Below are 15,301 nucleotides of genomic sequence, written 5' to 3'. Positions count from 1 at the left end.
AAAATAGTTTCTATAGCAAAGGTGTCCTCCATAAAAGAGACTGGGAGAAGCAATTCCTATTCTCTGCTGTAAGCCTCCCTTGAAATGTGAAGAAGACTTCTGAACTGTAAACACACTCGCATCACAATTTTTTTTTCTCCTCACAGTGTACACTAAAGGGCAATAATCCATCACCTCTGTGTTAGAAAAACCATGAATGAAGTCATAAAGATCAAAATCTTTATGTTGAACAGAAGATACCATTGAAGGGAAGAACAGAATAACAAATACTAAATGCAAAGCAAGCCAATGATACACACTTTAAACCATTATCTATAATATGTAGGAAAGAATTTTCGATTCATTAAATGAAACCTGAATTCAAACAGACGCTATCAAAGAGGTATAGTCTTAACAGTAATGTGAAATGGTATGTCTAAATAGTATTCTCCTTAAAATGGAAAAAATATGAAAGAAGAAAACAATTCATTGGTTAAGTGCTGTGCATAATTAATGAACAGAATTCAGCATCGATTTGCATCTTATGTGACCTTATTAAATGTCCCCCAAAGAAAACGTGATACAATGTAATTACACACAATTACCTCACTTCTGGAAATGTTATAATTTGTTTCTATACTCCATTTTTTATTTTCTGTACAGGTAGAAATTCTAATAAGTGACATTTTAGCAGCAACTAATGGAAACAACCACTTTTAATCAACTTATGAGATAATATACTTCAGAACAGAGAGTATGCTCTACAAGGCTGACTCATTTACTTCAACAATATTTGTATTCCCTTAAATGTTATGTGCTTTAAAATCTGTGTAAACGTGCTTGCACTTTCCAAGCAAAATCCAGGGCATACAGAACTACATCTGGATCTCCAGCTTCTATAGCAGTGGGGAAGGTTGAACACACAGCTTCGATGTCAACTTTTAGTTTTTATATTTATTTAAACCTCACAGTTAGAAAAAAATGAAAAGTATGAAAAAGCGACTAGCAGATAGCTGATACGATGAAATAACTCCAAGTTAAAAGCAGCTTTAAACAATAGCATTCATACGAATCTCAACTATCCGTGCTCCATTTAAGGATTTTCTGTATGCAGACTCCAACATTACCTTTTGGCAGCTCCTGTGGAAAAAGAGGGCACATAGTGCTGCCCTTCACTTCTATTGTAGAGGCGTACAAAGGATGTGTAAAGCCTATTTCTAGTGCTTTTTGTTTTCGTAAGACCTGAAATAAGGAATATAGTAATCTTTGAAACTGTTATCAATGTTTTCAAGAAAGTGAAGAAAATTATCACTGTTAACTTGCACAGCATGCCCATGAAATACACTTTTCCTCATTTTTATTTATTTATATAAAATCAACACCCTTTTCCTTTCTTGGTGAATGCTGTGATTGAAAAAAAAAAAAAAAGAAACAAGGCATTCTGAAACCAGGATGCTTATTGTCCTCACCTATATCTTTACAAAACACTGTAGAAGGTATAATTCCTTCTGGTGAACTCACACATTAGTTTATGCTGTCTATACTTTTGAAGCCACCTCACTTCAGAGAAAAATAGAGCTAAACCCCAAATCATAGCTGAATGCAGACTCCATTAAATAGAGTTTTGCTGTTGTATCTGAAGAAAAATTCCCCTCTTTGAGCATCTACAGGCTGCAGAAAGTCCTCCATTTCTTTTAATGACCTATTCCCTCTGTCTGATTCAATACAGCCCACTGGCTATGGAAATGACAACACTCAGCAGGTGACAACAAAACGGTCAACAAACAGTGCTGAGATATGTCATTTTCTTCAAATACTTTCCCAGGAATTAAATGACACACTATGGCATTCTATGTCCTGCCCAGATAAAAAATTTCTTTATTAAACAAAACTGCACACTTTTATATACTGTTGCCATATAAAATGTAGGTTTAAGTGTACTGTTTCAAGCTCCGATTGCAAAACAATTTGCTATTTCCCACCTCTCCCCCTGTCTCCTTTTAGCATATAACCCCTTGGGCAGCAAATGCTAGGACGTTGTGCCTTTGCCATAACTCCAGATTGAAAGCCCTGCCCTTATGGAATCAATCTGACACACTTACTGTGACTGGGACCAGTTGGAGTATGTAAATTAGCACCTTTCTAGTCTCCTGAACCCAGGAAATCCTCTTGCTGTATGTTCCAGCTAATGGACCTGAGATGTCCCTTGTAACAGTGCTGTCTGTGCAACTTCTTTAACCTTTTCAGATTCCAATCTAGCCTTTGTTCCTAGCCCTTTTTAGAAACATGCAATGTATCAGGCTAACCTCTGTTATAATTTAAACCGGTGTAAAACCAGAGCCATGTCATAGCAGTCGGTGGCATTTACACGTTTAAAGTGCAAAAGAGCATCCCACAGCGAATAGAGGCCCACAACGTTAACATTTCTATTGGAGCATTTTTTCTGCCTCCTTTTGGCTTCAAATACGTATGTATCATTACTCTGAATCACTTACACCAGTATAAAATGCACGATTAGATTTCTAAAGTGCTAAATAAATTAACATCAGGTATAACAGTTTAGCCTTTTATTACAAGAGGATGATCTTCTGAGAAGACTATCAATCTACAAAGTACTTGAAGAGAGACTGGTGATCAAACCCGAACAGATTCCTATGTAGATTATATATTTAGCTGCAGAAAGATGAAATAGCATCTATCCTTAAATCACAAAGAGGAAACTGCTACTGGAGATGCCTTATCCCTGGAAAGGCACACTGTAAAGCAAGATACTGATCTTTTCTTACCACAGTCCTATGGCTCTTTTCACAACATATCAGCATTTACACTGCTTTTCTGCCTTTAAGCTGTGTTTGGGTGAGGTGTTTGAGCAGTTAATAACTGAACATTACATGTCACCTCAAATTACTGTTTCCAAGTAGATTGTGTTTCTTCTTGGCAACACTTAGTGTCTGTGCTGGGTTTGCGTGGTGGGGTTTTGGTAGCAGAGGAGGGGATGCAGGGATAGCTCCTGTAAGGAGACATGAGAAGCATCTCTACCTCCAAAACTGGTTCAACAGATATCTGGCCAGGTCGAACCCCACTCCTCTCTGGCCATGGCCAAGTCAATCAGTGCCTCTGCAAATGCCATATTTAAGAAGGGAACAAAGGAACCCAAGCCAGGTGGCACCTGCAGTGAAGAGAGAGGGAAGGCAAGGGGGCATCTGGCTTTCCTCCCTGACCTCCAGCACGAGTGCCTGCCTGTGCTGAGCCATCATCACTCGACTGGAGATGGCCACGGTGGTGCGGCTTGTAGAACTCTGAAGTGCCCCACTGCCGGGACTGCCAAGGTCCATCAGGCCAGCTGGGCCCAGCACGGAGGACTGAGATCTGAGAGAAACAACAAGGCAGACACCAAGGTCAGTGAAGATGGAGTGGGAGGAGGTGTGTCAGAGCTGAGATTCTCCTGCAGCCCATGAGAGAAACGGCAGAGCAGAGATCTACCCACAGACCATGGAGAAGCTCATGTTTGCACACAGAGGTGACTGCTCCTAAAGGAGTTCATAGAGGATTATCTCTGTGGAAAAGGACCCCCACACTGCTGGAGACTGATGACAAAGCAGAGATGCCTCTGCAGTCTGTGGGAAGAGACTCCTCCACACCAGAGCAAGTGGCTGTGTCCTAAGAAGCTGTGACTCCGTGGGAAAAGCCTGCACTACGGCAATCTGATGGGTAAGGATTGCATTCTGCGGGAAGGACTCATGTTGGAGAAGTTCGTGGAGGATTGTCTCCCGTTAAGGAGAGGCTCCACGTTGGAGCAGGGGAAGAGTGTAAGGAGCCCCTCCCCTTTAAGAAAGGAGCAGCAGAAGCAGCATGTGAGAAACTGACCTGCAACCCCCATTCCCCATTCCCCTGCACTGCTGGGAGGAGGAGGTAGAGCTGGGAAGAAGGGACAGGTGGGGGAAGGTGTTTTTAAGGTCTGGCTTTGTTTCTCATTATTTTCTCTGAAGTAGCTGATGACAAATTAATTTGATTTGTCCCCAAGCTGAGCCTGTTTCCTCCCCCTCCCCGTGCTGTGGTTGATGGGTGATCCCTCCCTGTTCTTACCTTCGCTCTCAAGCCTTTAGTTACTTTTTTTTTTTGTTTTCTCTCCACCCCACTGGGTGGGGCAGGAGTGAGCAGCTGTATGGTAGGCAGATCAGCTGCCAGCTGGGCTAAATCATGACAGTACCCTGACATTCTTCTGCCTTGTTCAAATTTTGTTAAAGATTCAGTTCCTAATTTAATGTACTTAAAATAATCCAGATTACTTTTTTTTTGTCCTGTCCACTTAGAAATTATACTTTTTTAGAAGGTTGTACTCCCCTCTGTGTGTATACCACCAACTCTTACTTCATAAATCCATCATTTTTGTTCAATTTATACTAAGGCATTACAGCATCCAATTTATTACTGTTATCTCACTGTTTTTGAATCTGTAATTTGAACTTTATACAATTGTCAGCTTTTCTAGATAAAACATGGTTGCATATAGAATGCTTTTGATTTTGGACAGAGATGTATATTAAGTGTCTGTTTTTCTCCCTTACTGAGTTCAACTTCTGGACTGCACTTTGCTGAGAGTAATTGGTGCCCCCTTTGATTTTGTACCTGAATGCTCTGGATGCCACTTATCTCAGGAAGAAAACTGATAAAAATATGCTGTACATAACAATGACGAAGTTCGGATTTAAAATTTAAGTAGATTTACATGTGTACCTTGTTGAAAGCATTCCCTCATAGAGTTTTGTATGATCTCCAAACCTTCATTTCTGACATTCTGTGTGTTCATTTTGTCTCAGTGCATTATGCACAGTTCCTCACTGCCAAAAGAAAGTTTAGGATCACTTTGCTGAGACGTTTGACTAACAACTATTTCCTCTTAATTCATCTCTTAACTTCCACTTTATTTTTGGCTATTGATGCATAACTTAACCTCTACTTCATCACCAAAATCTTTACTTTCAGACAGCACAGATCTATACTCTCTGACATAACTTAAATTTTGTCAACTTTTGAACATTTTCCTCTTTTTGCCTGCCTTTGACACATGCTAACAGAGGTCAGCTGGTCTATCCCTTTAAACCAATGCAGACTGCAAGAAGCAGGTCTCTTCGTCCTCACAAAGTGTACCACTGACATCATCATTAGCAACTATCCTTCACAAATCTCCAAGCCAGTAGAAGTCTTTTCTGCTAACACCTTTTACAGCCTGAAAAAATCCTCCATCAGCACTACCATCTGCTGCTTCCTCACCTTTAGTCTCGTGTCACTGTTTCTGTGTTGACTAGTGTTATACAGAGATAACCTCATTATGTAATACTCAGAGTGCCTGAAAATAGCAAATGAGAAGATAAATTTTCTCCCTAATATTTTATAGCACTCCAACACTTTATTGTCTGTTTTCCCACTTTTTTAATTTTCTTGTCAGATGGGGCTCCCTGTAACAATTCAAATATTGGACGAAACGAGATTTCCACTCAGCTATAGCATAGCTGACCGCAGAACTACCTCTAAACTTAATGTCAACTTGTACTTTTTTTTCTACTGCTTATATTTAATTAAAACACTTCAAAGTTTTACAGTACTCAAACATTTGTGGGAGAAGACAAATTTTAGAACTATGCATTTGCTTGTTCAACTATGATTAACCTCTGTTTAATTATGATTATCCATACTGTTTGGCTGATTTTAATTCCTAGCAGTGTGCTTACAGGGCAAAGCATTAGTACTTGTTTTCACTACAGAAGAAACTTCTCTTTCTCCATGACACTGTTAATTGTGTGCAACGCTTGTGCCTTCACCCACAATTGTTCATTACTGCAAAAATGTAAATAACTTGCTCTGTACACTAATCTCTACTTTGCCTTAATAAAAAAGATTCACAGGTTTTGCACAATTTAAACTGGCTGCATGCTGAACACGTACATTTACAATTCACATTTTTGTGTATGCCAAGCTTGATAGAATAACATCCTATAAAGGATGTCAACAGTGCTGTAAAAATAATAACAGAAATGGAGGACAAGATTCATTTGGACAACAAAGAAAAAACTCTGATATGAAAGGTTCCTTCTGATTGGGTATTTGTCTCTACACCTTCTGTATTTGCTAACATTAATTTATAAACTGGATGATAAAACTGCATTAACTTGAAGAGAACGCAGAAACATTTTGCCAGCAAAGACAATTTTGCTGGCTGAATATAGGAAAAAGCTTTTTTTTTTGTTTTGTGACTATTGAGATATTAACAATATTTGTTAGCATTCAGTTGATCATTCAAGTGACCATGAGTATTTCTGAGAGTATCAAGTGTATGATTCAATCTGTTATTTGTAGCTATTACGCAGCTTAGACAGTGGGATGGGATCAGCCTCTGGAACACAATTATAGACACAGCTTTCTTTTAGTTTAGGAGTGCAGGTGGATGGGGTAGTAGCTACCTGCAAACAGAAGACTAACTGTTAGAGTGCTCACTTGGAGTGAACAGACTGCTATTAATTTTCTTTTTTCCTGAGGAAACTTAAGCTTATCTGACATGCCTCAGAAAATAACCTGGTGACCCAGATGTAGTCTAAGCTACTCTATATGGTAGTGGCATCACCCAAAATGATTCATTAGAAACCAGAGGTGTTGCATTCATCCTGCACATTTACCTCAATTAATAAGAAACCCCCTCTGAAGAACAGTAGTATATTATGTTGACGTACAGGATATATTTATACAGTTTCATGTTAGTCTTATTATTACAGTGCTGGATGCACTAATAAAAGTAATTAAAAAAAGAGTATATAAAACCATTAGGATGAGAGACTATCAATTCATCAGGCTTCTTATGTCCATATGGTGTGGGTGGTTTGTTTATTTGTAGGTTTTAAATACAGAAAAGCTGAAACAACATCAATGGGTTTAATAAGCTGTGGCTTCTCTATAGGATGGAGGTAAAGACACAATTAAATCTCCATGAAGTTCTATCCACAAGCTGAAGCTTCCAGTGGGGTGAAAAGGATGTGAAGTATGTTTACAAAATATCAGATTGCATTTCATTCACGGAAAGCCTGGGACCACTGCATGGAGTAAAGCCAAATTGCAGCATTTGAGCCATAGGTAGCTTCTGAGTAGTTCAAATTCTAGGACTACATTACATCACCAAGTCTGTGCTGATACAAAGGCTGCTAGGAAGTAAAACAGGGGCTCACAGCCCTTTTGCATACTACAGATAATGGCCAAGTCATCTTGGACACAACTGCACGTCCACTTCAGGTATCCTCTCTGAATTGTGAACCACTCCATCCAAGCTACATGGTTTGTATCTTGTGTCTCTCAACTCAATGATGATGAAGAATACAGCCTATAGGGTTCGAATGTTTGTGCTGAGGCTGTCTTTCCTTTGATCTTAATAGGAACTTGGATTTTCTCTCTTTCTTTCATTGAATCTGATACTGCAATTATGAAGACCTTTATTCATCACAAAATACTCCCTTAAAACGGGAGAAAAAGGTATAATATAAAGTAAAAGGGAAACACAAGACTCAAAATTTCCAAGATAATATTCAACAAAGTTAGGAAAAGATTCTAGGAAGGCAGGTGGGTCCCTTTATTGCACAGATGGAGAATTCAGTGATTGTCATCCACTTGTAAATCACGAGTGCACAATAGATCTCGCTATGGGACTGAAATGTTCATGAGATTGATGGTTGGGTGTTCCGATCGAAAGTATCTAATGGGCAATAACTTGAGGGACATGGCAGAAATTAAATGGGATCTTTCACCTATTTTGACTTTGGGTCTGGGATTTGTTGCAGGTTTTTTTTGAAGCTCATAGTAGAAGTTTCCATCACAATGGATGTTCATAACAGTGCTCACCACTGCCCAAGTCTACCAAAAAAAAAAAAAAAGGCAAGAAAAGAGAGACATCTTTGTTGCACTGACACTTCAGTATCTCTGATTTAAGAATTTCTTCACACAAAACTAGGTAGAGGTAGGACACTATAGACAATATAAGGCAACTAGTGTGTAAGTTATTGTGTATAGTAATATAATGCTATATGAAAGTGCTACAGTTTCTTAACAGTTGAATAGGCACCGCTGAAGCAAAGAATGCAATTATGAAAGTTATCACTCTTGTATGCCAGAATACACAATGTGTACCATTCACTACAGTTCAGATACACAGTTCTATTATTATTACTAATACCATCTTTCTATCCTATTCTGACTCTAGAACTATTCCATTGCATTCAATTCCAAATATTTATTCTTTAAGAAGGCATTGGTATTTTTAAAGGAAGAAATGTATATTTTTTTAAGATATGAAATTTTATTTGAAAATACTGTACATTTTACTTCTAATTGTTTTACAGTTCAAATTGTAAGGTGTGTTCTTTTTTGTTCAAGAATTTTAAAAGCAACTAATTTAAATATGCAAAATTATCTTGAGTTGTTCATACGTGAACTTAAAAGCCATGCAACACAGGAAAATTAAGTAATTATGCCTCCAAGTTATTTACTGCAATTAAGCTCATTTATCATATGCAAATTAGTGCAAACTGGTCTCATTAGTTACTAAATTACTCAATATGAGCTGAACAATGTAGCACTCCAGTTTGTAATGAAAAATCCCTGTAGAGGCAAGCAGTATCAATTAAGCTAATTTGCATATGCAAATATATTCACTAACTTTCCCTTTTCTCTATATTTAGTTCTACATTTCCTGATCATTCCTGATTACATGAAGAATATGGGGTTACTGACCCTTTTCCACACCTTCTCAATAGCAATGAAGTTACAGAAAAAATCCAGGGGCCCTGAAAAAATGCTAATCTTCTTCCTAATTTTTACCACCAGTTTCAGTCAAATTTTTGAATACCAGATAACAGAAGTAATATTTTTTACTGGATTTACTTAATAAACAAACATAAAATACATTTACAGAAATGTAAGACTCAAGATGTTTTTACTGAAGTCTATTCTCATTATAAACCAATTTTCAAAAGAAGAATGTAGAAGATAACAAAGCACATAATTTGGTAAATCAAAAATCTTGTCTAAAATTAATCAATGTATTGCCATCATCAATTTTTCCCCTCTGTCACAAGCATTTCTACTGTTCATCATTCAGGTGATTTTACCTGAAAACATTTAAAGGGCTTTTTGTCCTGATGTGAAGATGCTGATATAACAGCATCTGGGCATTCATACTTTGTGGTGTCTTTTTTTCCACAAGCACAGAGCGGGTAGTGTCTTTGGCTTCAAACTTGCTGTGGGAATTTCTTCACCATGATATACAACAATTGGCTGTGGCTTGGAAAGTTTTTTGTATGGCCAACTGACACTACTTGCTTGTAGAATCAAGATGTAAAATATCACAAGAGGCACTTTCATTTCTGTTTTTACAACATCACTATAAATAAACTATATCCACTTTTTAAAACCATACTGTATTATGCTTCTCATGTGTCTGTCAATAAATTTTGAAGTATCAAAATATTACAAGGATTAGAGAGGCTCCTTAATTTCTGAGTTTACACTTCACCCAGTCTTCAAAATATTAATAGCAAAAGGCATTAAACAAACTAACTATTAATTCAACTTCCTCAGCAGACTCTGAAATCAAACTCAGGTATTCCCAAGGTATAATCAAGGTTGTTTACTTCACTTACAAACAATACTTTTCACAATACTGCTTTGAAAATCATTTCTGGGAGTAGCAGACTAAAAGAGAACTTGTTAGAACTGTATTCCACTGCAGAATCTGTCTGATTGTTGTTTTAAAATCATTTGATCTTCTGGAGATTACCTTTCTACCTATAAGACTACAATGCAGTACTTTGAAGTTCATTCAGATCTGTTAAAAGTGGTGTATTTGAATGCACAACCTAGACTTTCCTTCCAAGCGTTGATTACTCTACTAAAATAAGACAAGATTTTAACATATGATGATAAACTTGCCACCATTATTAATTCATTTTGTCCTTTATTCATCATCAACAGTCTATTTTGTTTTAAATGTCAGAGTGGAACTTTCTATTATCAATTGAGAGATTAATGGGAGTAATTTGGTAAAAGCACCACCCTCTCTGAAAAGGCCACACCTCAACAGATATTCAATATGAAGCTGATGGTATTTTTGACTGAAAATCCTGTTACAGGTGCAAATGTAGTACAGAATTTTTTTTTCACTAGTACTGCGATAACGTTATATCCTGAAAACACCTTAATTTATCATATGTAAGTACAAAAAATAACATCCAAAAAGGGAATCTAGATTAAACAAGTAACAAAATCACTAATTGTTTTAATATGCAGTAAGTGAAAAATTCAAATGTCAAGTAGTTTTCAAAGTGGCCATGCTGGTTTTTTTCATTTTAATTCATAAAGGGTCATACCTAATACCTAAGGAGTGTATATAAATCAATCTCAATAAGGTTTTATATAGATATTTGTTATAATTCATATTGTAAAAAACATACCTCTAGGATATATAGTACGTTTACATACTCAAAACGCAACACTGACAAATTACGTAAACTGAAACATCACAAAACTGCTATTTCTTTATTTTTTCTACACTTATGAGACAGCATAGCAGCATTTGTATCTAATATGCAAACACAGTACTTTAGATATTGGTGCAGATACCTTTGATACAGTAACTGTAACACAAGTATTTGCTTACAGGATCAAAAACTTGACCTAGATCTCTGCTAAGGGTATACAACTAAGTAAATCACTTCATTCATTATTTTTGTTCCAAAGAGAAATTCATTCTACTAGTTAATTTCATGTTTTCATGTTTTCCTAAAATTATCTTTGTTGCTATTCTGCATTTAGTTACTTTATAAAGATGTGAAAAATCTGACATTATCTACAGTGCTTTTGAATGACACAGCTGAGTTAGTACAGAGAGATAGCTCTCAATCATTTCAAATTAAGTGGAATATTTCTCATGATAATATCCTAATTTACCTCTTTCGTACCTCTCAAAAGATAATACACCAAGCAATATATTTGCATTGAGAATCTGTGTACATTGCTAAATAAGAGCAGTTATTCAGTGCCACACTTAGAAGAGACTAGGTGGTTTTCAATTCAGTAGTGCTGGGGTTTTGCCTTGCTGACAAAACACATCACATTTTGTTCTTAACTGCTTCTGCTCCGTGTATGATTACCTCAACCTAAAAAAGGTTGTAGCAACCCTGACAAAACAAAGCATGTATAAGAATGTTTCCGTCAGGTCATTGTTTTTCAGTTTAATGTTCCTGGAATATAATGACTTGTACCGTGTGACTAAACTCTTTGACAAATATGAGATTAGTTTTCATTTCATGGCTAAGGAGACTGAAGAGGCATGCTGTTGTTCATTTTTTTTTTCTTTGCAGATCATTGCAAATTTGTGGTATACGATTGTGGCAACTAGAATATCAGAGAGGAAAGCAGTGCTCATAAACCAAAGTGGGGGGAAAAAGCCCTAAACCTATACATGACACATAAGGCAAATCAAATCACCAACACAAAATACTGTCTTGTGCATATATACATACAAATAAGTAAAGGCATTCTGCAAGCAAACATCTACTGCATAGTTCTAAACAACAAAATATTGTGATTCAGCTAAATAATACTTGCCCTCTCTCTCATTAACATTCTCCCAATCATGGGCTTTTTAATAAGAAGGAAATACGAGTTTTAAAAGAAATTTAAAATCTCACTAGTGTAAGTGCTGACAACAATACTATTCAAATTACTGGCAGAAATGTGACTAGGTAGTTATTTTGATTTTTCTTGGAAAAGCCATTTTTTTACCTGTAAAATATGACTTCCCAAATGTGATTCAAATACTTCAATGGCAAGGGCACTGGGACTTCTCCTGCGCTGGGCACCTATAACTGAATAAAAAACAGTTATGTTGCAAGGTCTGCACATTTATTTCTAATGCACCCCTGATCATATCATTTGACATTAACTATTTGAAAACGTTTTGCATTTTATATACCAATGTTAATTTCAAATTTGCTTTACATATAGTAAAAAAAAAATAAAATTGAAGGATAAAAGAATCTTTTTTTTAAAAAAAATATCTATTTAAATGTCCAAGAACTCTGGAAATGAATCATTTATTCAAAAATATCCCAAGTTCCTGTAGAAGTATTTTTTTGTACATGGTGATGACAGCATGCAGAATTTAGTGAAAAACACTATTGAAAAATAGGCTACACAATATAAATGTTTTGAAATGTGAGGATTAGAACTAAATATCAGGAAGGAATGAGGAAGATACGAGATATTTATCTGAACATGTTATTTATCTTATTTGAAACTGAAATGAAGTAAACACAACATTAAAAAGTGAACACTTGTAAACACATCTGAGATAGCAAAGATATTGCTAAGCATAGAGAAGTATTGTAGTATCCCAGATATCCATGTGAGTTGCTGGAATAGGCAAGCGAAACTTCAGCTTCTACGTTTAAATTATATAGTTTAAAAGTACAAAGTGAGTAATAGGCGGTTATATTTCAAAGGCAGTAGTGACTACAAGAAGGGCTGAGAAATCCTAAAACTAGTATTTCCTTAAACTCTCTATGCCAGGAGCACAAAGCCAGCAACTGAATCTCAGCATAACCAAATGTAGGCATATACTGCAAGCTGCGGTTTCTTCTTAGGTCTAGGCTGTCTTTTCCACATGACCAGAGAAAGCTAGAGCATGGAGGAGAGGGCATAGGGCTGCAGGAACCCTCTCTTCCTTTTCTGTCTTAGTGCCAAAGCCAGGCATATCGATAACAGAGAGAAGAGGTGGAGTTCATTCTGCACCCATCCAAAGTGTGTACAAAAACATTTACATCCAAAGACCCTGATGGTCTAACGCCTCTGGAACCATCACAGCACAATCTTTACATATTGCTCTCTTTACAACACATGATAAGAAAAACGAAATACCAAGGATTCGCTAAAACAAGGATAATAGATGACTGCCATTACTGAACAGGCTAATTTAACACCAATGAAAACAAAATACAGAGCAATAATTTCTTAGTCTTCTATCATACTGGCTGCCAAACATGGTATCAGTAAGAAAAGATAAATGTCAAGTAATGATAGTCATATTGACCTAAAAATGTAGTATCATTCCTTATTGATGCTTCATGTAATTTCCTTGCAGGAAATTCTAGGATATTTATACTGGGCAAACAGGTGGCTTCATTGCTAATAGATTCAAGTAATAGCTCATAATTACAAATGGTGACTGCTGTAGAGCCAGTATTTTCTAAGTCCTCTTTCCTCCAAAGGTATTCAAGGACATAGATGCTAACAACTTAAGAGAAAAGTTGTCTTCGAGAATTCTGGTTTACACTGAAACTGAAATTGGTAATAGATCAACTGCTATACTTGTTTGTTTTTCTTTGGTTTTTTTTTCCATTTCAGCTAGCATAGTGACTGACCAGACATGTCAGCATAATATTATTCTTTTGCAAGTTTTAGGTACTTAGTCTTATATTTTTCTATATCAGCCTTCTGATTCTAAATAATTTTGCTTCTCTTTGCACTGTCTCATCTTTTCTATAGCTGTAGTGATGCCTACTATAAGCAACAATGCTTATTTCATGAAAAAAAATAAGAGCACATTAAATTTTCTAGCAACTTAGACTCCCTTAACTTTCCTTTTTGTAGACAGACTTAAAGATGTTCCTTCTTTTGTCCTTACTCTGCCTCCAGATAGTTATCAAACATTTGCTTAAACTGGAGTCATACCTCTATTTCTGAGAGAAACTTTACCTTTAGTTGTAGGACTAAACAAAATATATAGTACTGTAAAGATTATCAGTATTCCCATTGTGATTGCTATCAGTATATTAGCAGTATGCTTTGTATGGTCATTTCATTTATAATCCACCAGAAACAAAAAGGAAATTCACAATTTTGGCCTGCTAGGCATTGCTTCGTAGTAGTCTTCATAAGAGCATTGCAAAAAGCAGAAAAACCCTGAAAACACACAAAATCTTCCTGAAATCCTTTAGGTCCTTTCATTCTTTCATCTAGACTGTTAAATTTTCCACACATTGTCTGAACACATGACCATTTGCCTTCCGATTAATTTTCTGTTTTGTGTCCACAACCCTTCCTTTACAATCCCCTAGCATTTTAAAGTGTATCCATTATATATTGAATTCAGTTCTATGATGTTATTTGCAGGTTTTTTATCATGTGAGTATTGTAACTTGAACAATGTGCAACACATTTTAAAACAGTATCTTTAACTTTAAATGGTATTTACAAGTAAGTCATCAGTTATTCATTCTTGGGACACTCTCAGTTCTATAGCTCAAATGAAAACACTTCAAGGTCAGTGAGTTAACTAGAAAACATGAGAGGGCCAGATTTGAGCTTTAAAACTTGTCAATTAAATCCTCTATTGATGCCTGCATCCTAGTGGCTGGTATACATGTAGACAAATATCTTGTAGTATTTTCATGCCGTTCAGTTCATTGACATTTTTATAGCAGTAGAACTCTTGGATTTATGTGCCTTGCACTTACTCAGGTGCTGTGGGGTTGTAATGACAGCTCCTAATTTTACAACCATTATAAATATGTTACACGCCAAACCATTACACTTTTGGTAGCCATACTGCAATCCTTTTTTGGGTAACTGAATAGATGTTAAATAGGCATTTTCTGAATTTCATTCACTTCCTTAACTATCATTCTTCCCATTTTGAGGAATGAGACAAGAATGTTGAGATAAATACAGAAAAAAGGAAACAAACTTATTTTATCTGATCTTCTGACTTCATTGCCTCATTATTTTACTTACTTGAGCTTTCAAGATTTCTTGATATCTGTCTGCAACAGAAGAAACATACTATTTTGGGTATACAAATGTATATCACACTGATACCTTTCAAAAACATGGTAATCTCACAGTCCAGTCTCAGTACAAAGCCTCTTATTTGTACTGAATGGATTGCTGGCATGACAATAGATGAAAGGAAGACATAGACTGACGGTTGGATTAAAAAACAGGCCATGATGTTATTTTATTCTAAAATTTCAAAACATAAACTATAAATTCTGAACTGGCTTCCACCACACAAGCCACAGCCAGTCACCTCTAAATCTTTCACCCTGTGGATGGAACCGTCAGTAACCACAGCGCAGCTGCTCACAGAACTCTTGGGAAGCAAGGGATTTAGGATTTATATCACAACATCTATAAATCAAAGTAACTCAACAACCTTCACAGACCTAAAGACGTGGATGCACATCTTTTTGAAAAATGTGGATTCCGTTTTAAATGCAGACTC

At 36.3% G+C, this 15,301-nt stretch overlaps 1 protein-coding gene across 5 annotated transcripts in view; it reads right to left on the bottom strand.

Moving 5' to 3' along the window:
- The window catches only part of NPAS3 (neuronal PAS domain protein 3), a 634,054-nt gene that overhangs the window by 301,317 nt on the left and 317,436 nt on the right, over positions 1-15,301 (bottom strand). For 3 of the 5 annotated variants that reach the window (XM_086613173.1, XM_086613176.1, XM_086613178.1), the window contains one exon: positions 11,803-11,885. In XM_086613173.1, the coding sequence (XP_086469299.1) occupies positions 11,803-11,885 (83 nt within the window). The remainder of the gene's footprint in view (positions 1-11,802; positions 11,886-15,301) is intronic. The other 2 variants (XM_086613175.1, XM_086613177.1) reach the window with 1 other exon arrangement.

This window comes from Tauraco erythrolophus, chromosome 6 (assembly GCF_009769465.1).
Source record: "Tauraco erythrolophus isolate bTauEry1 chromosome 6, bTauEry1.pri, whole genome shotgun sequence".
Classification (NCBI taxonomy): Eukaryota; Metazoa; Chordata; class Aves; order Musophagiformes; family Musophagidae; genus Tauraco; species Tauraco erythrolophus.
Note: the sequence above shows the minus strand (reverse complement) of the source record. Positions and strands in the feature narration are given on the sequence as shown.